The 24,647-nt window shown below is 38.6% G+C and overlaps 1 protein-coding gene across 7 annotated transcripts in view; it reads right to left on the bottom strand.

Annotated features, from left to right (window-relative positions):
- CCDC138 (coiled-coil domain containing 138) overlaps nucleotides 1-24,647 on the bottom strand; it is a 128,250-nt gene that overhangs the window by 34,178 nt on the left and 69,425 nt on the right. For 5 of the 7 annotated variants that reach the window (XM_015113095.3, XM_028832285.2, XM_001084152.5 and 2 more), the window contains 2 exons: nucleotides 3,974-4,112; nucleotides 1,120-1,598 (listed from right to left, as the gene is read on the bottom strand). The exons of 1 other annotated variant lie outside the window; for it this stretch is intronic. In XM_015113095.3, the coding sequence (XP_014968581.3) occupies nucleotides 1,433-1,598; nucleotides 3,974-4,112 (305 nt within the window). In that variant the 3' untranslated portion in view covers nucleotides 1,120-1,432. Of the gene's footprint in view, nucleotides 1-1,119; nucleotides 1,599-3,973; nucleotides 4,113-24,647 lie in introns of those variants that run through there. One more of the 7 variants, XM_001084028.5, reaches the window with a different exon arrangement.

Raw genomic sequence — 24,647 nt, 5'->3', positions numbered from 1 at the left:
TTGTTCCGTTCTCTTCTTCAGAAACACCAAATGCCGCCCTGCAGAAGTGCCAGGCTCTGTCCTAGAATCTGCCATCCACTCTCATGAGTACAATCTCTATGTACTCTGAGTTCCGAGAGAACTTCTTGTTTGTTCTTGTCATGCTAATCCTATTTTATGAAGTATCGATGTTATTTTTTGTTTCTAATGTGCACTTTGGCTTCTGCATTTTTATTTTACTTATTTTTATTTTTTTGAGACAGAATCTCACTTTGTTGCCCAGGCTGGAGTGCAACGGCACAATCTTGGCTCACTGGAACCTCTGCCGCCCGGGCTCAAGTGATTCTCCTGCCTCAGCCTCCTGAGTAGCTGGGATCACAGGCACCCACCACCGCCCGGCTAATTTTGTATTTTTAGTAGAGATGGGGTTTCACCATGTTGGCCAGGCTGGTCTTGAACTCCTGACCTTTGGTGATCTGCCCACCTCAGCCTCCCAAAGTTCCGGGATTACAGGCGTGAGTCACCGTGCCTGGCCTTCTGCATTTTTAAGTTCCTGTGGTTCCAGCATTCTCACCTTGGCCTGTTCTTTCATTATGGCTTTCTGTTTCTACTTCAAAAATGGCACATTTTCTGGTATTTTTTGAAGAGGCCCAGTAGTTTCTTGAAAATTTCTTCTAACTCCTGAAACTGAGATTATACACTGATCATATATGATTTTATGACTTTTTAACACAATGCTCCTCAGTATCGTGTCCTAAGTCCCAAGTTTTACCACCTTTACTTCACCCAGACCTCTGGCCACTTTACTCATCTTTGGCTATACCAAGAGATATTTCTGGTAACAGGACTATTATTTTTGTTTACCTTTCGATGTTTAAAAAATGTCTTGCCTTGTATTACATGCTCCAGTAATAATTATTTTGAAAACAAAAAAAAGTTTTTAAACCTGTGAACAGCACAATAAAAAACAACTTTTTCTATCCCACAAAGAGCACAATAAAAAAAAAAAAATCATCATTTGTTAATCTAGGATACAGTATATAGAAAAGTTATGGTATCAAGATGACAGTTTAAAGATACATACTTTTGCTTTCAAAAGGAAGGATTCTAATATATTAAGAAAATAGAAAGACAGTATTATTTAACCCTGTTCTCACATAAGCACCGATTTTATTCCAAATAATCACATAATTAAGAAAGAAATTTCCTAATATATTTTTACAAAAAGTAACTTCAGTGTCATACATTCTAGAAATGTTATCTTGTACATTAGCACTACCTTACTTGAACTGAAACCTTCTACAGATTTCATTTTTAAAGTTCAAAAAAGTACTTATTTTTCATGATAAATGATGCTACTGATAACTTTCCTTGGTAGAATTGTAGTTACTTTGGTAATTTCTACATGTTTATAAATAAGCACCACATATACTATATTAAAAAATTAGCCAGTCTAATGGCTTGCACTGGAGACCAGGGAGTTACATTTTGTTAAACCCAAATTGAACAGGGTTGAATTTAGATTAATACAGAGAAATGCATGCTCTGGGTTTGTTGTCCTTTGTATTTCTTGAAGCATCAGATGAATTGTGAAAAGTTCAAAGAGCTTCTTATTACTCCTGTTAAAAAAATGAATATATTATTTAATTACACATACTTAAGAGAGTTTATCTGCAATGACACGAAGATAATTTATGTGTAAACATGAGGAAACGGCATCTGTTTTTAAAAACAGTGGAGAAAATAGGCGACAAAAATATTAGGATGCTGAAACAAACAAAACAGGTTTTAGGAGATAAACCTGAAGCAGAAAACCACTGGGGAAAAAAGGAAACTTTTTCTTCTTTTGAGACAAGGTCTTGTTCTGACACCCAGGTGGAGTGCAGTGGCATGAACACAACTTACTGCAGCCTCAACCTCCCCAGCTCAAGCAATCCTCCCACCTCAGCCTCCCAAGTAGCTAGAACTACAAGTACACACCCCCAAACCTGGCTAATTTTGTTTATTTTTTGTAGAGACATGGTGTCACTATGTTGCTAAGGCTGGTCTTGAACTTCTGGGCTCAAGCAATCCTCCTTCCTTGGCCTCCCAAAGTGCTGAGACTATAGATGCGAACCACTGTGCCCAGCCTGGAACCATTTTATAATCCTGAAAACTGCACCCTATTCACTATTAGCGTGAGAATTTTTTTTCACTGCTAGCAAAGCAAACATTTGATCATGCTATTTAGAGTAAGCAGGCCTTTTTAAAGTGGCAGAATATTGGTCCATCTTTTGACTTGGCTACAGAACACTTGTTCAACCATTCTCTTTCTAATGACCCGTCAGTAGTTTCATTTCAATCATTAAGAATTTATGTTTCTTATTTCCTTGTCTAGCTATTTTTACCTCTTGAGAGAATTTGTCAAATAACCTTATGTACTATCCTAATACAAAAGGATTTACATCTTTTGTGATCTTAAAGATTTATTTTAAGACTTGCTTGAGCATCAGCTATTCCCAGTCTTCTTGTTCAAGTCTTGTTCAAGCTTTTAGTTTTTTATCTAAGTCTAAAATGAACCCAAGCTACAAACACATCACGAATAGTAAAACATTTTGGCACAAGGATATACTTGCACTTCGGGACTACTTTTTAAAAAAATCCCATGAACTAAGAACTAAAAAATAATTAAATCTAAGTAATGTTATTGCAGCTTCATGGCACCATAGGGTAACTGCAATAGGCCTTACTAGAAATTTACTAAAATCAAGAGAATCACGGTATAGTCTGCAAGAAAAGGAAGACAGTAAATTGATATATTCAGCAGATATCAGACCAAAACTAGTAATCTGGTCAGTTGGAAAATAAGGTTATAATTTGACAATAATTTATTACAATCCGCTACTAGGCATGATACCAAACAGAACATATGGATCTCTTAATTCCTATCTACAAATAATTTCAAGATGCATTGCATTTACTACTCAAGTATATGGAAGCCTGGTAAAATCTAAATTCTCTACCATGGGAATCATGGATGAGGGGATGAGGCCAGGGGAAGAAGAGTTGAACCTAAATCAAAATAAAAATGTTACTGTTATACAAATGAGATGAGAAAGAAGGTGTCCAGATTTGCCTCAAAGGAAACACTAGAGTATGCCAAGAACCACGGAAAATACAACTTAAAATCGATATCCTTATTTGTAGTTTAGTAACTGTTATACAAATTTCTGAGTCAGGAGAAAGATGAGGAAACAGAAAGCCCTTGATTCTCATAAAAAAATCCAAATTAGTGGCAGTAGGCAGTCCATAAGAGTTTACTAAAATAAATACCATTACAAAAGTAATTTAAAATCTCTTCTGCTTGCTTCATTCTCATCCCCTAAATTCACTTTAGTACATCAATAAGAATTTGCAAAATATACTTTTATTATCTTTTTATTTTCACCTGTGGTATTAGAAAATACCAATATGCAAGAATTTATTCTGATATTATTACTTGGTTGCTAAAAACTGCTCTTACTTTTATATGATTTATTTAAAGTTCACTTACCTGAAATGAGCTATAGAAACAACTAGATGTTCTGAGATCAGAACTCTAATTCTAGTCTGTCACTAAATATGTGGTCTTAGATCAACATTAGTATTCATGAATCTTAATTTTCTACATCTGTATAATGGAAATTTTTATTTAATAATGAAAGCTTAAGTAGCATGGGATTCAGAAAGGTCTAAATCAAGCTTGTCCAACCTGCAGCCCACGGGCTGCATGCGGCCCAGGACGGCTTTGAATGCCACCCAACACAAATTTGTAAACTTTCTGAAAATACTATGAGGTTTTGTTTTGTTTTTAGCACATCAGCTATCATTAGTGTTAGTGTATTCATGTGTGGCCCAAGGCAATTCTTCTTCATCCAGTGTGGCCCAGGGAAGCCAAAAGATTAAACACCCCTGGTCTAAATGATCACGGTAAGGTATTTTTCAATGAAAAATGTTAGCAACAAGAAATTCTTACTTGATTTTGGAAAGTTTCTGTAAAATAATACTGAGCTTTTCTAGTATTTGAAGATCAAGCTTAGGGGCTCGAAGCAGCACAGAACAAGTACGAAAAAATGAAGAGTTGCTACAGGCTTCCAGGAAAGGCTGCAAGGATTCTGCAAAACAAATCAACAGTGCTTTACCATCAGGGAGCAGCTAAAAAGGAAATTAAAAACAAATTAAAATCAGAACTATGTGAGGCATTTATAAATATTCATTTAGATTTTCATTCTTTTCATACTTAAATTTTTGAGTGAAAATATCATCATCGGAAAAATTAAAACATCTACTGGCTCTTATTCAACAGTGCAAACAAAAGATAAGATTATTTACCCTAATATTAAATTCCTAATAGGCAAAATCTAGAGGAAATCCCATGTTTGAAAGAAAGGAGGAAAGCCATTTCTTCAGTAAGTTCATAATAAGTTCAGTTTAAATACTGTAATTAGCAACAAGAAATTCTGCTTCAGTAGTAAATTAAAAAAAAAAAAACAAAACAAATCAAAGAGCCCCCAAATTTGTGAATTTCACTTGAATATTAATGACAATTTACATAGTCACTGGATAAGGAAGAACCTTTGGAGCATAAAAGCAAAAAGGGAAAAGATTCATTTGAAAAAAAAAGACTAGTCTCACATTTAATTTATATGAGACTCTGGTCTTTTACGTTGGAAGCTGTTACAAGTTACGACTTGTGGGGCTACTTAGATGAAATGAATTATTTTGTTTATGAGGACATGGGATGTGGGGGCCTGCAGGCAGAATGCTATAGTCTGAAGATTTGTCCCCCCTAAAACTCATGCTAAATTTAATTGCCATTGTAATCGTATTAAGAGGGGGACCTTTAAGAAGAGGTGATAAGGCCATGAGGCTCTACCCTCATGTGTGAGTGCAGCCCCCTCTTGCTCTCTCTTGCCCTCTTGTCTTCTACCAGGCGATGATGCAACAAGAAGCCCTCCAAGATGCCGGCACCTTGATACTGGATTTCCCAGCGTCTAGAATATAAGCCATTACACTTCTGTTCATTATAACATACCAGTCTCAGGCATTCTGCTACAGTAGGATAAAACAGACTAAGTGGTATATGCTAGGAATGGAGCACTGGAGACAATGGTTATGTGCCCTTTGCATGCAACTATGTGGTAAAAGTAGGGTAACCAAACTCATTACTTTCACAATAATAGTCCAACAAAAGCATGGTCTAAACATAGTTTACCGAGGTATGTGTGTGCATGTCTGTGTGTGTGTGTGTCTTTGTGTGTGTGAGAGACAGAGAGAGCCTGACAGAGAGAGCGTGAGTCCACGTGAGAGAGTGTTACACAGAATCTTCCTAAAGACTAAAAACTTAGGTTACAAATACAGCACCATCTACAAATAGAGCTAAAAATAAATCAACTGAAATTTCAAGCAGCCTCATTAACAAACCGTACACAGTTTTAGTTCAGGTCCTGAGACAGGATTCATATGAACTGTAAACAAGAAAGTTAACTGTTGTATAGCTAAGAGAATTCAAACTAGTGCGTAAAGAACCACCTAAATCGGCTGGGCATGGTGGCTCATACCTGTTATCCCAGCACTCTGGGAGGCTGAGGCAGGTGGATCACCCGAGGGCAGGAGTTTGAGACCAGCCTGCCCAAAATGGCAAAACCCCATCTCTACTAAAAACACAAAAAATCAGCCGGGCCTGGTGGCGGGCGCCTATAAACCCAGCTACTCGGGAGGCTGAGGCAGGAGAATTGCTTGAACCTGCAAGGCAGAGGTTGCAGTGAGCCAAGATCGTGCCACTACACTCCAGCCCGGGCAACATGAGCAAAACTCCATCTCAAAAAAAAGAACAACGTAAATCATTACCAGAAAGGTAACTGAGGGGTTCTTAACATACGTACAATCTACAGTATCAATGTTTTCACTCAAAAAGCCCAGAAAGCACACAAGAAAATTATAATCATTTTTCTGCATACTGCAAAAGCATGAAAGAGAATACATCTTACTTTATTTTACTGTACTTTTATCTAAATCAAGTCTTTGGCACACATTTAAGGGTTATTACATGAAGCCCCAAATAGAATCCCAAGCCAAATAAAAGTAAACTTCCTTACATGACCTCTGCAATGGAAAAAAAACCCAACATCCCCCAAACATTTTAATATATCAGAATTATTTTTAAAGTGAAGCCTGTACAGGTCTTTTAGAAGTAAAAGAGGTCCAGCCAGGCATGGTGGCTCACACCTGTAATTCCAGCACTTTGGGAGGCCGAGGTGGGCAGATCATGGGGTCAGGAGATCGAGACCATCCTGGCTAATACTGTGAAACCCCGTCTCTTCTAAAAATACAAAAAATTAGCCAGGCGTGGTGGCAGACGCCTGTAGTCCCAGCTACTCGGGAGGCTGAGGCAGAAGAATGGCATGAACCCAGGAGGCGGAGCTTGCAGTGAGCCGAGATCGCGCCACTGCACTCCAGCCTGGGAGACAGAGCGAGACCCCATCTCAAAAAAAAAAAAAGGAAGTAAAAGAGGTTCACTGGTTTGGTTTCCAATTTCTTTTTTAAAGCTGTGAGGCAGATGTAAAATACAGGAGAGAAAAAGTTCTGGGATTCTGTAGATGAGACAGGCTAACTATAAAATAGAAACACTGTGGTTTTAACATTTTTTCAATATTATAATGTTCAAATGGATTACACCCTCTCAAGTTTAGAATTTCGACCTGAATACACTTGGTGTTATGGACTGAACGTCTGTGTCCCCCTCTAAATTCCTATGTTGAAAGCCTAACCCCACTGTGATAGTTATGGGGGGAAGGGGCCTATGGCAGGTAATTACAGCATCAGAGTAGAACTCTCATGAATGAGTTTAGTGCTCGCTCTAATCTGAATGTCCTCCTCAAACTTCCTATGTTAAAACTCCCAAGGTGATGGTTTTCGGAGGAGGGGCCTTTGGGAGGCAGTTAGGTCATGAAGGCTCCGCCCTCATGAATAAGATTAGTACCATTATGAGAGGTTTGAGGAAGCCTGTTTGCCCCTTCTGTGATGCAATAGCTAGAAGGTACCATCTATGAGAAACAGGCCCTTATCAGACTCTGAATCTGCTGGTGCCTTGGTTTTAGACTTCCCAGCCTCTAGAAATGTGAACAGTAAATTTGTTTATAAATTATCCAGTCTGAGAATTTTGTTATAGGAGCCTGAACATACTAAGACAGAAGTTGGCAACGGTAGCAGGAAGCTGCCGTAACAAATACCTAAAAATGTGGAAGTAACTTTGGAACTGGGTAATGGGTAGAGGCTGGAAGAGTATGGACGTGCATGCTAGAAAAAGCCTACACTGCTGTGGAAGGAGCATTACGAGTGGTGAGGGCTCAAAAGAAAAGGAGAACTGTTGAGAAGGCTTCAATCTTCTTAGAGATTACCTTAGTGGTCACAATCAAAATGTTGGATGGTAAAGGCTACTCTAATGAGGTCTCAGAAAAAAATGAGAAACATGTTACTGGAAACAGAAGAAAAGGTGATCTTGTAATAAAGTGGCAAAGAACCTGGTGGGATTGTGCTTGTGTCCTAGCGCTCTGTGGAAGAAATTTGACAGTGATGAAACAGGGTATTTAGTGGAAAAAATATCCAAGCAAAGTCTTGAGGGTGCTCTGTGGCTTGACTTACAGAAAAATGTGAGAAGACAGAAACAAAAGATGAAATCTATAATCACAAGGGAAGCAGAATTTAAAGATCTGGAAAATTCTCAGCCTAGCCATGTTGTAAAGAATGAAACAGCATGCTGAGGAAAGAAACCAAAGGTGTGGTGCAAGCATCTGTTAAGGAGATTCGTGTGGATGGAAGGAAGCCAGGTGCTATTTATTGAGACAATGGGAGAAGGACCAGTAAGGTATTTCAGAGATGTCCAGAGTTGCCCTACCCATCACAGGCCCAGAATGCTGGGGCCTGTGACAGAACAATTTCGAGGCTCTTCTCCCTAAATTCTGGTGCAGTGCTCCTTGGTAACCTCAGCTGTTGTTCAAGTAGGCTTAGGTGCAGCTCAGATCACCCTTCTAGAAGGCACAGGTGATAAACCTTGGCATGGTGTTTGCATGGTGCCATCTCCACGGGTGTGCAAGTGCATGAGCTGTGATGGTGTGGCTGCCTCCACCTATATTCAAAGGATGCCAGAAAAGCGTGAGGGCCCAGGCTGAGAGCTGTCACGGGGCAGGGCCACTGCGGAAAGCCCCCAATAGAGTGATATGAAGTAGAGGTGTGAGGGCAGAGCCAACACAGGGAGCCTCCAGTAGGGCAATGCTCAGACATGCCATGGGATGGGGGCTGTATCTGAAACCCTGGAAGGGTAGGGCCTACCAGTGTGCCACTCCAGCCTAGGAGAGACACAAGACTCCAATCTGTGAGAGCTGCAGCATGGTCTGTGCCATGCAAAAAAACAGGAGCAGAGTCGCCCAAACTTGAGGCTGGATATGGTCTAGATATTTGTGCCCTCCAAATCTCACATTGAAATGTAATTCCCAGTGTTGGAGGTGGGGCCTGGTGGGAAGTGTTTGGATCACTGGGGTGGATTCCTCAATGAATAGCTCAGCATCATGCCCTTGGTGATGAGTGAGTTCACATGCAATCTGCTTGTTAAAGAGGATGTGGCACCTCCCTCCTCTCTCCTGCTCCTGCTCTTCCATGTAACTTGCTGGCTCCTTGCTGACTTCTACCATGATTTTGAGCTTCCTGAGACCCTCGCCAGAAGCAGATGGCAGCACCATGCTTCCTGTACAGCCTGCAGTACCATGAGACAAAATAAAACCTCTTTTCTTTATAAATTACCCAGTCTCAGGTACTCCTTTATAGCAACCTAAGTCCTACCCCAATGTGTCCAGAGGTGGGACATGGAATCAAAGATTATTCTTGAGCCTTAAGATTTAATGCTGTTTACCTTGTTGGTTTTAGACTTGCTTGGGATTTATCATTTCTTTCCTCCTAGTTTTCCCTTTTGGAATGGAAATGTCTGTGCTATGCCTGTCCCACCACTGTGTTTTGAATGCACATAACCTGTTTCATTTCACAGGCTCACAGCTTGAGAACAACTGGCCTCATCTACATCTGATTTAAATGATATTAGGTTAAACTCTGGACTTTAGACTTCTTAGTTATGGAATGAATGTATTCTGCATATGAGAAGGACATAAATTTTGGGGGCCAATGGCAGAATGCTATGGTGGGGGGAGGAAGAGGAGGAGGGAGGAAGAGGAAATGATCACACACTTCTCTGAATTCTCCCAGGCAACAATGAATGCCTGAAGACAACAGAGCAATGTTTATTTACAAAGTTCTGAACAAAAGCAAAAGAGATTAAAAACCACTCAGCCAAGATCTGGTTAAGTATAAAAGCCTCAGGCATTCTCAAACATGAAGTACCTCTTTAAATTGGTGGAGGGAAATAGGGCAAAGTATGTGTGAGAGAGGGGAATTAAAAGATCATTCAAAATTAAGAACACAGACATGGAGAAGCCACAGTAAAAGACTAGCCTTGAGCACTGAATATAATTAACTGTAAAACTAGATAAAATAAAGCTAGTTATGTAGCAAATGTGGAAATTGTAGTCACAAAACAAAAGGTAAAAATATAAACTATGACTATAAAAATAGCAATATCACTTAAAAATCAGAAAGTTGAGGTGGGGAAGATGAAAAGTGCAATACTGCTAATGTCCTCATCTTTCAGGCTGGAAGTCAATCAATTCTGTGTAGAACACAGTATTTAAATAAGGCATACAATTAGGCACGGGCAAGCAATTCATGTCTAAAACGCCAAAAGCAACGGCAGCAAAAGCCAAAATTGACAAATGGGATCTAATTAAACTAAAGAGCTTCTGCACAGCAAAAGAAACTACCATCAGAGTGAACAGGCAACCTACAGAACAAAGGGCTAATATACAGAACCTACAAAGAACTCAAACAAATTTACAAGAAAAAAACAAACAACCCCATCAAAAAGTGGGCAAAGGATATAAACAGACATTTCTCAAAAGAAGACATTCATACAGCCAACAGACACATGAAAAAATGCTCATCATCACTCACCATCAGAGAAATGCAAATCAAAACCACAATGAGCTACCATCTCACACCAGTTAGAATGGCGATCATTAAAAAGTCAGGAAACAAGAGGTGCTGGAGAGGATGTGGAGAAATAGGAACATTTTTACACTGTTGGTGGGATTGTAAACTAGTTCAACCATTATGGAAAACAGTATGGAGATTCCTCAAGGATCTAGAACCAGAAGTACCATATGACCCAGCCATCCCATTACTGGGTATATACCCAAAGGATTATAAATCATGCTGCTATAAAGACACATGCACACGTATGTTTATTGCGGCACTATTCACAATAGCAAAGACTTGGAATCAACCCAAATGTCCATCAGTGACACACTAGATTAAGAAAATGTGGCACATATACACCATGGAATACTATGCAGCCATCAAAAAGGATGAGTTTGTGTCCTTTTTAGGGACATGGATGCAGCTGGAAACCATCATTCTCAGCAAACTATCGCAAGAACAGAAAACCAAACACCGCATGTTCTCACTCATAGGTGGGAACTGAACAATGAGATCACTTAGACTCGGGAAGGGGAACATCACACACCGGGGCCTATCACGGGGAGGGGGAAGGGATTGCATTGGGAGTTATACCTGATGTAAATGACGAGTTGATGGGTGCTGACGAGTTGATGGGTGCAGCACACCAACATGGCACAAGTATACATATGTAACAAACCTGCACGTTATGCACATGTACCCTAGAACTTAAAGTATAATAAAAAAAAAATCAAAAAATCAAAAATAAAAATAATAATGGATAAAAAATAAAAAAATAAATGGATAAAATGGTAAATTTTATGTTATGTATATTTTACCAACATAAACAATGTACAAAAAATGGGACTTTTTTATCTTGCTTTTTTTTTCAACAGAAGGAACTTTTATTTTTTTTGGAGAAGAAGTCTTGCTTTGTTGCCCAGGCTGGAGTACAGTGGCACGATCTCGGCTCACTGAAGCCTCCTCCCTCTGGGTTCAAGGGATTCTCCTGCCTCGCCTCCGAGTAACTGGGATTATAGGCACATACTACCATGCCCAGTTAATTTTTGTATTTTTTTAGTAGAGTTGGGGTTTCATCATGTTGGCCAAGCTGGGCTTGAACTCCTGACCTCAAGAGATCCACCCACCTCAGCCTCCCAAAGTGCTGGGATTACAGGCGTGAGACACCACGCCTGGCCAGGAACTTATATTTTAAAAAATTTATGACTCAAATCCATTTTATTTTTCCTGTTGAATACTATTTCATTAAGTAACATGTATAATGCATGCCATTTCTGTAAAAGTATTTCCTTCTATCCATCCATCTCTTCATGTGAACGCAACCATAGGAATGTGTCTAAAATAATGTTCACCTAACATTAATGATGGCTATTTCCAAATAATGAGGTTCATTTGAATTTTTTGAGTTCTAAGAGTTTATTTATATTCATTCTTTAAATTGGTGTTAAATATGCATAACACTTATCATTTTAACCATTCTTAAGTGTTCAGTTCTGTGGTATTAAGTAAATCCACATTACTGTGCAACCATCCATCTCCAGAGCTTTTTCCATCTTCCTCTGAAACTGCACACATTAAACAGTAACTTCAATTTTCCCATTTCCCTCTTGCCCAACACTTGACAATCACCAATCTACTTATTTCTCTACTCCAGGCACCTCATGTAAAAGGAATCATACAAGATATATCCTTTTGTGCCTGGCTTGTTTCATTTAGCATAATGTCTTCCAGGTTCATCCATTTTGTAGCATGTATCAGAATTTCATTTCTTTCTTAGACTGAATAATATTCTACCATATGTACATACCACATTTACCTTTGCTGCTTTCCAGATAGTCTTTGTTTTTTACTTTTGACAGTTTCATGATAATGTGTCTTGATGTCAGACTCTGGGTTTATCAAACGTGGATTCCTTTAGTTTCTCTGATTTGTAGAGCTGTGTCTTTCCTCAAATTTGGTAAGTTTCCAACTATTATTTCCATAAACTATCTCTACATCCTTTCTCTTTTTTCTCTTTCTGGACTCTAGCAGTGGATCAATTGGTCTGCCTGATGGTACTGCATAAGTCCTTCAGACTCTGTTCACTTTTCTTTTTTCTTTGATTTTGCTCCTCGGACTTGATCATTTCAAATAACTTGCCTTCAAGATCACTGATTCTTTCTTTTGCCTGTTCAAGTCTGCTGTTGAATCCTTCTAGTAAATTTTTCAATTCAGCTACTGTATTTTCCTGTTCCAGAATTTGGTTCTTTTAACTAATTTCTATTTCTTTGTTGATAGAAATTTTGTTCATGTATCATTTTCCTGAATTCATTATTTCTCATTAGCTCATTGAGCATATTTAAGATAGTTGTTTTAAAGTCTTTTCTGAGCAAATCCAATTAATTTGTGTGTCTTTACAGGATAGTTTCTGAAGATTTATTTTGTTCCTTTGGATGGGCCAGGTTGCATCCTTTCTTTGCATGTTCTATGATTTTTTGCTGAAAATCTGACATTTGAAAAAACCACCCCTCCCACTCTTTGAAGACTGACATGAAAGACCTCTACTACTTATCAAGCCCCTGAGCCCTGGGAACAGTGCAGGGAGTGTGCTTAAGGTCATCTCAGGTCTTTTCTGGGCATGCATCCTGTCTGGGCCTGTGTGCATTTTCTGTATTTTTTTTTTTCTTGTTTCTTCTGGCTGCCTGCAAATGTCTTAATTTCCCAGAATCTCACCCAAGCTTCTTCTCAAGGCCTTAGATGTTGTATGGTATTCCTCTGTGCATAACCTTCCTCCCACACATCTAGGTCTGTGGTCTCCCTGTAGTTTTCATGTGCTATAGTGCCCATCACTGCCTTTCTTGGCCATCAGCCTGAGATTCAAACCATGCCTCATTCCCTGTATGTGCTCTGAACGAGGCGAGTCTGCAATCAGTCTCTTGGGTAACCCACTGATAGGTAAGAATGCTTCATACTAGTTCTGCTCGAATCCTTCTCTCCTGAGGAAGAGAATGGAGAACTGGGCCATTTACTTCTCTCTGTGCTGCACTGTGCCAGAGACAGAGTAGGGTAAGGGTGAGTAAAATTATCACAGAATTTCCTATCATTTTGCATGTGGCTTTTTCTTGATTGGGCATTTGCTGGGTTGCTACAGATCTCTGACTGGTTTCCATAGTTCCTACAAAGTTATTTTAGTCAGTCTATAGCTATTTATTTGATGTTTCTGTGGGGAAACAAGCACCTGCAACATCCTAGTCAGCCATTTTGCTAATGTTTGGATTTTGCTCTGCTTGAGCATGTATAATACTATGAAAAAATTTTTCTTTAAGGAAACATTTTTATAAAGTAAAATAAAACCCACTCTAAGAATGAAATAAACTCTGTGTTAATTAAGCTGGGAATGTAGAGAAAATCCAACTTACAGCTTAATCAAATAGAAAAAAATTTCATTTTTTTTCTTTCATAAAAGGTAGGCACTTCATAGAACCAATTCAGGTGCAAGACAACGTCATCAGAAACCCAGATTCTTTGTTTCCGCCCCAAAATCCCTAGCTTTTTTTTCTTATTCAAGTTTTCTCGTGAAAATATCCTTAGTATTCGTTTTTATGTGTCATGGTCAAAGGTTCCACACAACAAAGCAAAAAAGGAGGACAGTATGGGAATGAGTGCCAATTGTATCTGTTCTTCTTTAGAAGAAAAGCAAAAGGTTTCCCAGAAACTCTCAGCAGACTTCTAGTTTCCATCTTATTGGCCTCAAGTGTGTCAAAGATGTAGCTACCCTGCCAGCAATGAAAGGCTGGAGGAGAAAGATTTTAGGTGTTAAAGTCTCCAGAAGAGAGGCAGGTGAGGTAGAAAGAGGTGAGAATGATGATGGGGGAGCCAAGCCACAGTCTCTGCTGCAAGGGTCTAAGTTATTTCTTGAAACAATTTTTTCAGTGCTTTTGTTGAGTCACAGTATTTTACATAAATTTATAGTTAATAAACTTGGTAGAAAGTATTTACATCTTCAATTTGAGAAAGATTACCTGAAGACACAACCAATCTCAGCTACAAGTTACTTTCAGTAATAAGGAAAAAGGGGCACCACGGACTCCCTGCACCAATACTACACTAATGTGATATCTGACAAAAATCCATTGCGGGTAACTTAAGAAAATAAACGTGATTTTTATTAATTTAAAAGTCAATACTGAAATCTCTCAAGAGAATTATTTATCTGCCAACACTTCCTACAGCGGTTGTACATTTTTTAAAAGTCCATGCTGTCAACAAGTCAGCACACTCTTTGGTAATGATAATGTCCACATATGTTAGTCATCAGCCTGTCGATAACCGACTAGAACATTCTTCCAGTTCAAATGCTCAGAATCCAAGTTCCTCAGATAACAGCTATTTTAATCTTTTCAGAATTCTAAGACAAGGGTAATCAGAATAAAATTATGTTTTAAAGAAAACTCACCTCAGTTCTCAGATAATAACATGCTATTTATTACATGGGACAAAAATGTATGATGTTGAGTTAGTAAGGCTTTCATTCCAGTTCTGATGACTCAAAAGCTGGAACATAACACAGCAACATTCAATACCAACCAAAAACCTTCAGTTGCCCGTCCCTCCAACTGGATAAAGGTCAATAAAAATTTAAAAAGAAAAAAAAAAAAAGCAATAGTATGAATAGACTTAGGTAGTCTTTGAAAAACACCCAAATGAATTTTCCTCTTCAGTATTTTCTTCAAGTCCACCCTCATTCCTTTTTGGAAGGAGGAATGGTGTGAAATGCACTAAAGATGAACTATTTCTTGAAAGATGAGTAGGAACTTGCCAAAGGCTTGGGGAGTGGTGCTAGTCCGGGGACAAAGGTGCTCTTGGAGCAGGGTAATCCATATTCATAACTAACAACTCCCCAAGTAAACTTCCTAGTCTGCCATTTTCCCAGTTTTGAACCACGTTGTTCCTTCTACTTCTCATTCCTGAGAGAATTTCAAGACTTTTATTTTTTCCTTTCTTGCTTGCTTTTTCAGTTCCTAAGACACATTAGTGCTGCCAGTAATTCCCACTCTGGAATCTCTCAGTTCTGGAGTCCTAGCTTCCAGCAGGGAGCTTCTCTCTTATGTCTACCTCTTCTTCTTCTAAAAGACTTAGTTATTCCTCTCATCACTGCCCTGGCCCTAGCCCTGTAACATTAAATAAGTCACTTAATTTCTCAGAGCCCTAGGTTTCCTATCTATTTATATAAATTATACGTATATATAAAAACATAGCTGAGCTGGTGGAACAGTTCTCAACCCAGTGACTCAGTAGAATCTTTTCATAATAAATATAATTCCCCTTTAATTATCCTAAAAATAACCATAAACAATATAATCTATTTACATGTATCCTTTTAATCAATATAATGCACTATTTATAATACAGGGGAGGAAAAGGGAATTTATAATAAAGTAATATTTTAATCATTTCTTTATTTTTTTTTTCAGACAGTCTTACTCTGTCGCCCAGGCTGGAGTACAGTGGCACGATCTCGGCTCACTACAACCTCTGCCTCCCAGGTTCAAGCAATTCTCCTGCCTCAGTCTCCCGAGTAACTGGGATTACAGGCGCCCGTCACCGCATCCAGCTAATTTTTGTATTTTTAGTGGAGGCGGGGTTTTACCATCTTGGCCAGGCTGGTCTCAAACTCCTGACCTCGTGAACCACCCGCCTCGGCCTCCCAAAGTGCTGGGATTACAGGCGTGAGCCACCACGCCTGGCCTATTTTAATCATTTCAATGTGTCAAAACTTGAGGATAACTGCGCTGTAAGACATAATGAAGCAGTCAAATGCTTGTACCTGTACATGGAATACCCTAAATGCAGCAGATACACATGCAAACTGGTACCAAGAAAATTCTCAAACTGATGAGGAGAGAAAAATGAAAGACTAGTGTGGTAGGCTGAATGATGGTTCCCCCAAAAGATGTCCACATCCCTGTCATAGGAACCTGTGAATGTTAGCTTATAAGACAAAGGCTTTGCAGATGTGATTAAATTAGAGATCCTGAGATAGAGGTGATGATCCTGGATCATTTTATTGGGTCTAACTACAATCACAAGTATCCTTATAAAAGGGAGGCAGAAGGGATGACATCATCAAGATGGCAGAAGAGCCATCTTGGACCTTCCTTCTTCCAACAAGCAAACTGATTCCACAACAATCCCCCTGGCCAAATTCCCTTTCTGTGAAATCCAGAAACTTTAAGAGGCTCCTGCATCCCAGTAAGTGTGAAACCAGTCACATCAAAGCCAGTAAGTCAATTCCGATACCATACTACCATAATCCTCTGGCACAGCTCCATATGAGAGGAACAAGATCCCCCAGCTCCTAGCTTCTCCCCAGGAAGAGAAAGAGGTACCCTATGTGTCTAATGTCCAAAGTTTTCTAGGAACTACCCAGAAAACTGAGCTATGTCTACCCTGTCTTGGAGCACTGGCAGAACCCAACAAACTCTGGACACTCATAGCAATTTGGGGTATTGGTCACCATAGCCACCCCACCCTCCACCTCTGGCTCATCATGGAGTAAGCAGGCAAAAATCCCAGCTCTTTAGCTTCTACCTGGGAATGGATAGGGGAGTACCATGTGTTCAACCACTCACCTTAAATGGGGACTGCCTGAGGAAATGGCTTCAGTCTCCATGGTCTCAGAAGCTGAAGGGACCTGAAATATTCTAGATGCCTAGAGACTATTAAGAACAAAGAAAGTGGACAGGACTGGCAGGAAGGTTTGAAAGATCCCAGAATTTCTGTCAGGGCTGATTAGGGAGGGTCTTCTCCAGAATGAGTCCATGCCATGAAGACTAAGAGAGGTAACTATTTTGTCTATGGCACAAAAACATCAACAGAGAATGTCAAGGAAAAAGAAGAAACAGGGAAATATTTTCCCCAAAAGACAAAGAGATGAATCTCTAGAAACTGATCCTAATGAAATGGAGATACATCAATTAACTGACAGAGAATTTGAAATCATTACTACTGAATAAGCTCCCACATGTACACACTTAAGTTTTGTATACAGTTATTCACAGAAGCACTGTTTATACTAGCCAAAGACTAGAAACAGCCAAAATATCCATCAATGGTGGTCTGCTTAAATGAATGAATTTTAATTGAAGAAATTATGCATTTATATAAGAAGATCTTTAAGATATAAAGCTGACAACAAATATATTATATATAATATATAAAACTTAGTAGCATTCCTGTGATAAAAAGTAAAAAGTAAAAATGAGTATGTATTTGTGTGTGTGTGTGTGTGTGTGTTTGTATGTGTCTGCAGTTGTTCCCTCCAGGGAGGGAAACAGTAACTGAAAGCAGACTTCTCACTTTTGCACTTTTGAAATTATGAGATAGGCAAATGTGTTACTATTTATTTATTTTCTTAAAACAGGGCCTCACTCTTGCCCAGGCTGGTGTGCAGTGGCATATTAATAGCTCAGTACAACCTTGAACTCCAGGGCTCAAGCGATTCTCCCACCAAAGCCTCTCAAGTAGCTGGGACTGCAAGTGCACACCATTATGCCAAGCTAATTTTTTTTTTTTTTTAGACGGAGTCTCGCTCTGTTGCCCAGGCTGGAGTGCAGTAGCACATTCTCAGCTCACTGCAACCTCTGCCTCCTGGGTGCAAGTGATTCTCCTGCCTCAGCCTCCCGAGTAGCTGGGACTACGGGTATGTGCCACCACGCCTGGCTAACTTTTTGTATTTTTAGTAGAGATGGGGCTTCACCATGTTAGCCAGGCTGGTCTCAATCTCCTGACCTCATGATCTGCCCGCCTTGGTCTCCCAAAGTGCCGGGATTACAGGCATGAGCCACCGTGTCTGGCCAATTTTTAAATTTTTTTGTAGAGATGGGCCTTACTATGCTGCCCAGGCTGGTCTCAAACTCCTGGGATCAAGCAGTCCTCCCTCCTAAGCCTCCCAAAGTGCTGGGATTACAGGCATAGGCCACCACACCTGGCCTTGAATGTGTTACCTTTTAAACAATAAACACAATTTTGTTAAAAATAATTCCCTAAGTTAAATAGCTGGAGAACTTTAATTTTAAAAAAATAAATAAATAAAAATAGTGTGTTCATCATCCAGATATTTAATTATTCGCTTTCTTAGCTTTTTCTACTACACTAATTGGTGGGTTAGATTTTATCCTCCATCATATGCAATGTTTTGTTTTTTTTCCACAAAATATTAGAATGGGTTTCTTCAAAATATGCTATATAACACAAACTTAAAAGTTGACCAAAAAGGGCTCACTAGTGTTACACACTAGCGTAATGCATCGTCTGTTACCTAGTGTTACACATGAGAAAGACCAGCCTTTTATCTTAGAAACAGATTCTGTTAACAGTGTCAAACAAGGGGATGCAAACTATCATTAAAGTGATTATGTAACTTTTAATAGAGCTGTAAATATGGCAGCATTCAGAGGCCAGTAGCAAATATATGGCTACAAGCACTCATTAATTGACTCTTAAGTAGACTTCAGAAGTTACAGAAGGAACTGTTAGTTCATTAGGTCCCTGTGCCACGTATCCCTGAAGTGGCTGACCAAGAACAACTTCAAAGCTCTTTTGTGCTGGGAAAGAATGCCAATGAATCAATTTTCTTATCCAATTTCATAAAACTCAATTGCCTTAATAAATAATAAACGATAGTAAACATAATGAAATATTAAGCAATAATTAAAAACAAAGGTTATGTGGAAATATATTAAAAAGCTCCTCACTTAATTAAAGTCAACAAACCAGAATAGAAAGAAAAAGATCTAGGAGTTTTACTACCTAAAAATCCCCAAGTCTTGATGATGCCCAACAAAGCTCTTCCCAATGAGCAACCCAGCTTGTTTTCTGATTCTTCTACTTCTCTGCCCTCACTACCTCTGCTTCAGCTACACTGGCTTCTCTAATGTTTCTTGAAAACACTACACATCTAAAGTACAGCACAGCCTTTGCTACAGTTGTATATTATTCAGTTATTAAAAATAAACCTTCCCATTGTATTTCCTAAAGGGAATTTTTCCATGTAAAAGCTTGTAACTGAGGAAACAGATTATATGTATGTAGGATTGATTAGGTTGGTGCTTTGTTAGAAACATTGCATCTATAATTTCATTGAAATTATCCTTCCTTTAATCTCCTAAATAATAAAAAAACATAATAGAATGATTGAATAAATTTAAAATAGCAAAAAGGGAAGAAGTTATGTTGTTCAAATCAAGAAAAACTTGTCAATGAAAAATAGTACCTGCATCAGATAGAAAGATCTCAAATTAACAACCTAATATTGCAACTAAACAATATGGATATGTTCAGAAGTAAGTTCTAGATTTGCAGAACAACATTAATGCCTGGAGTATGGTACAAAGTTTTTGTTGATTCTTTGTTATCTTTATTATTTTTTACCCAAATTGACACAAAGAATTTAAACAGAACAACTCAAGTATGTCCTTGTAATATTTCCTAGGATTTTCTTGCATTTTAAACAGATAAACATAGCCTACTTGCAAATATGCAACTGTATATGCACTAGTATCTAACCATGTAAAAAAAAGAAAAGGTGGCCAACATCAAAAAAACCGTCTGTAGAAAAAAAGATACAAAATAGTTATGTATCTTTGATAGCAAAGATATATTTTTCTGGGATATCTGTTGGTTTTTTAATTAAATGAAAATTATATATCTTTACCATGTACAATATATTTCAATATCATGTAGTATGTAGACATTGTGGAATGGCTAAATCAGGCTAAATAACATATCCATTACCTCACATATTTGCTTTGTTGTGGTGGTAACATTTAAAATGTACTCTGTTAGCAATTTTCAAGTATGTAATATACCTGTTATTAACTGTAATCACCACATTATACAGGTTGAGCATCCCTAATCTGAAAATCCAAAATCCCCCATCATATGCAATGGGAACCAGTCACAGGCACTTGGAGTAAGGCCCACTGACACCACCTCCCAGCCTGTGAAGACTCCTGAGGAAGCTCTGCACTTCCTAGAGCACTGTAAACACAATGCTTTGAAACATGGCACCTCACAAGGCTGGTCAGCAATGCCATTTAGTAAGATAAGATAACCCATTTGCAAATAAATTCCATCGAGATTTCTTTTGCAGCAACTTTTTCCTTTTTTTAAGTGGCATGGGTCATTCCCACAACCACAGAATATATATTCTTCTCATCTGCATGTGAAACGTACTCTATGATTGACCACATGCTCAGTAAAGTCTCAACAAATCAAAAACAAACAAACAAACAAACAAAACTGAAATCATACCAAGAATCCTCTTGGGCCACAGTGGAATAAAAATAGAAATCAATACAAAGAGGAACTCTCAAAAACATGCAAACACATGAAAACTAAAGAACTTACTCCCAGATGACTTTTGGGTAAACAACAAAATTAAGGCAGAAATAAAAAAAATTCTGTGAAACAATGAAAATCAAGATATAACATATTAAAACCTTTAGGATGCAGTAAAAACAGTGTGAAGAAGAAAGTTTAGGCCAGGCGCGGTGGCTCACGCCTGTAATCCCAGCACTTTGGGAGGCTGAGGTGGGCAGATCACTGGAGGTCAGGAGTTTGAGACCAGCCTGGCCAATATGGTGAAACCCCAACTCTACTAAAAATCTGAAAATTAGCTGGGTGTGGCAGTGTGCGCCTGTAGTCCCAGCTACTCAGGAGGCTGAGGCAGAAGAATAGCTTGAACCCAGGAGGGGGAGAATGCAGTGAGCCGAGATCGTGCGACTGCACTCCAGCCTGGCTGACAGAGCAAGACTCTGTCTCAAAAAAAAAAAAAAAAAAAAAAAAAGGAAGAAAGTTTATAGTGCTAAATGTCTACATAAAAAAGAAAAATCTCAAATTAACAACCTAATGTCACACCTACAGGAACTAGAAAAAAAAGAACAAATTAAATCCAAAGCTAGCTGAAGAAATAATAAAAACAGAGCAGAAGTAAATGAAGTTGAGACTAAAAGAACTATACAAGGATCGACGAAATGAAAATGTGGTTTTTTGAAAGGATAAACGAGATCAATAAACCACTAGCTAGATTAACAAAGAAAAAAAGAGAGACGATCCAAATAAGCACAACCAGAAATGACAAAGGTGACATTACAACTAATCCCACAGAAATAAATTTAAAAAAAAATCCTCGGAGACTACTATGAACATCTCTATGCACATAAACTAGAAAATCTAGAGGAAATGGATAATTACCCAGAAATATACAACCTCACAAGATAGAATCAGGAAGAAATTGAAACCCTGAACAGACCAGTATCGAGCTCCAAAATTGAATCAGTAATAAAACCCTTACCTCACCAACCAAAAAAAAAAAAAAAAGGTCCTGGACCAGATGGATTCACAGCCAAATTCCACCAGATGAACAAAGTAAGAGCTGATACCAATTCTACTGAAACTATTTCCAATATATCGAGGAGGAGGGACTCCTCCCTAACTCACTCCAAAACCCAGTATCATCCTGATGCCAAAATCTGGCAAAGACACAACACAAGTAGAAAACTATAGGCCAATATCCCTGATCAACACAGAATCAAAAATCTTCAACAAAATACTGGCAAACAGAACCTAGTAGCACATCAAATAGGTAATCCACCACGATCAAGTGAACTTTATTCCTCAGATGCAAGGATGATTCAATATACGTAAATCAGTAAATGTAAAAAGAGAATTAAAAACAAAAACCATATGATCTTATCAACAGATGCAGAAAAAACGTTAGGGCCGGGCGCGGTGGCTCAAGCCTGTAATCCCAGCACTTTGGGAGGCCGAGACAGGTGGATCACGAGGTCAGGAGATCGAGACCATCCTGGCTAACACGGTGAAACCCCGTCTCTACAAAAAAAAATACAAAAAACTAGCCGGGCGAGGTGGCGGGCGCCTGTAGTCCCAGCTACTCGGGAGGCTGAGGCAGGAGAATGGCGGGAACCCGGGAGGCGGAGTTTGCAGTGAGCCGAGATCTGGTCACTGCGCTCCAGCCTGGGCGACAGAGCAAGACTCCGTCTCAAAAAAAAAAAACAAACAAACAAACAAAAAAAACGTTAGATAAAATCCAAGATCTCTTTAGGATAAAAAGAAAACCCTCAACAAACTAGGCATCGAAACAATAAGAGTCATCTATGACTAAACTACAGTCAATATCATATTTAATGGGGAAAAGTTAAAAGAGTTTCCCCTAAAATTTGGAGCAAAACAGGTATGTCCACTTTCACGACTCCTACAACAAAATACTAAAGTCCTAGCAAGAGCAATCAGCCAAGAGAAAGAAAGAAAAGGCATCCAAAGAGGAAGACAAGTTATCTCTGTTCACTGACAACAGGATTCTATATCTAGAAAACCCTAAAGATCCTGCCAAAAGACTCCCAGACCTGAAACATGACTTCAGTGAAGTTTGAAGGTACAAATTCAATGTACAAAATCAGTAGCTTACATCAAAACAACATATTTAAGAAAAAAAATCATTTCTATACACCAATAACATTCAAGCTGAAAACCAAATCAAGAGTGCAATCCCATTTACAACAGCCACACACACACAAGATGCTTAGGAATACACCTAACCAGGAAGGTGAAATATCTCTACAAGGAGAACTATAAAACACTACTAAAGGAAATCACAGATGACATAAACAGATGGAAAAACATTCCATGCTCATGGACTGGAAGAATTAAGATCATTTAAATGGTTGTATTGCCTAAAGCAATCTATGGATTCAACACAATTCCTATCAAATTACCAATATAATTCTTCACAGAATTAGAAAAAAAAATTTGAAGAGTCATATGGAACCAAGAAAGAGCCCAAATAGCCAAAACAATCTTAAGCAAAAAGAACAAAGCTGGAAGCATCATGTTAATCTGACTTCAAACTATACTACAAGGCTATAGTAACCGAACACCATGGTACTGGTATATAAAGAGACACATAGACCAATGGAACAGAATAGAGAAACCAGAAACAAAGTCACATACCTACAACCAACTGATTTTCAACAAAGAAAATCACAATATACAAAAATTAACCCAAGATAGAACAAAGACTTAAATGAAAGATGTCAAATTATAAAAATCCTAGAAGAAAATCTAGGAAATACTCTTCTGGACATTGGCCTAGGTGAAAAATTTAAGATAAAGTCCTCAAAAGCAAATGCAATAAAAATAAAAATTGACAACTGGGACTTAATTAAAATAAAGAGCTTCTGCGCAGCAAAAGAAACTATTAACAGAGTAAACAGACAACCTACAGAATGGGAGAAAATATTTGCAAACTCTGCATCCAGCAAAGGACTAATATCCAGAATCTACAAGGAGCTCAAACAAATCAACAAGAAAAAGCAACCCCCTTAAAAAGTGGGCAAAGGACACGAACAAATACTTCTCAAAAGAAGACATACAAGTGGCCAATAAGTATATTAAAAAATGCTCAACATCACTAATCATCAGAGAAATGCAAACCAAAACCACAGTGAGATGCCATCTCACACCAGTCAGAACGGCTATTATTAAAAAGTCAAATAGAACTGCCATTCGATTCAGCAATCCTACTACTGGGTATATACCCAAAGGAAATGAAATTGTTCTACCAAAAAGATACCTGCACTCACATGCGTATTGCAGCAGCTGTATTCAAAATAGCAAAGATGTGTAATCAACCTAGATGCCCATCAATGACGGATCAGATAAAGAAAATGTGGTATATATACACCATGGAATACCATGCAACCATGAAAAAAGAATGAAATAATGTTCTTTGCAGCAACATGGATGCAGCTGGATGCCATTATCCTAAGTGACGAGTTCAACTGAAGCCCAAACCTCAGTTAGCATCACACAATAAATCCATGTAACACACCTGCACATGTACCCGCTAAATCTAAAATTAAAAAAAAAAAAAAAAAATAGCATGAGAAAATTAAATACATGGTAAAAGGGGTTTCCAATCTCAAACCTAGAAAAATGAAAAACCAACAGCTAAAGAAGTATTTGCTACACTTTGATCGATCTTTCATCCCTCTAATAAATTGTACTAGCTGACCAACAGGCACTGAATTTACAGTAAAATTCAAGCAAGTAAATGCTCTTCAGACAGACATCATCAAAGATTCACCCATTTCCAAACTTCCAAATTTTTCTCATCACTGAAAAACAATATGGCTTTAGTAGTGATCACCATTAGATACAGCTTATTAATTTGAACAAGAAGGGCACAGCGTTTTTTTTTTTTTTTGAGACAGAGACTTGCTCTGTCACCCAGGCTGGCATACTGTGGCACAATCTTGGCTCACTGCAACCACCACCTCCTGGGTTCAAGCGATTCTTCTGCCTCAGTGTCCTGAGTAGCTGGCATTGTATACAGGCGCACACCACCATGCCTGGCTAATTTTTGTATTTTTAGTAGAGACAGGATTTCACCATGTTGGCCAGGCTGGCCTTGAACTCCTGACCTCCAGTGATCTGCCCGCCTTGACCTCCCAAAGTGCTAGGATTACAGGCATGAGCCACTGCACCCGGGTGAATTTGAGACTAACCTG

This window comes from Macaca mulatta, chromosome 13 (genome assembly GCF_049350105.2).
Source record: "Macaca mulatta isolate MMU2019108-1 chromosome 13, T2T-MMU8v2.0, whole genome shotgun sequence".
Lineage (NCBI taxonomy): Eukaryota > Metazoa > Chordata > Mammalia > Primates > Cercopithecidae > Macaca > Macaca mulatta.
Note: the sequence above shows the minus strand (reverse complement) of the source record. Positions and strands in the feature narration are given on the sequence as shown.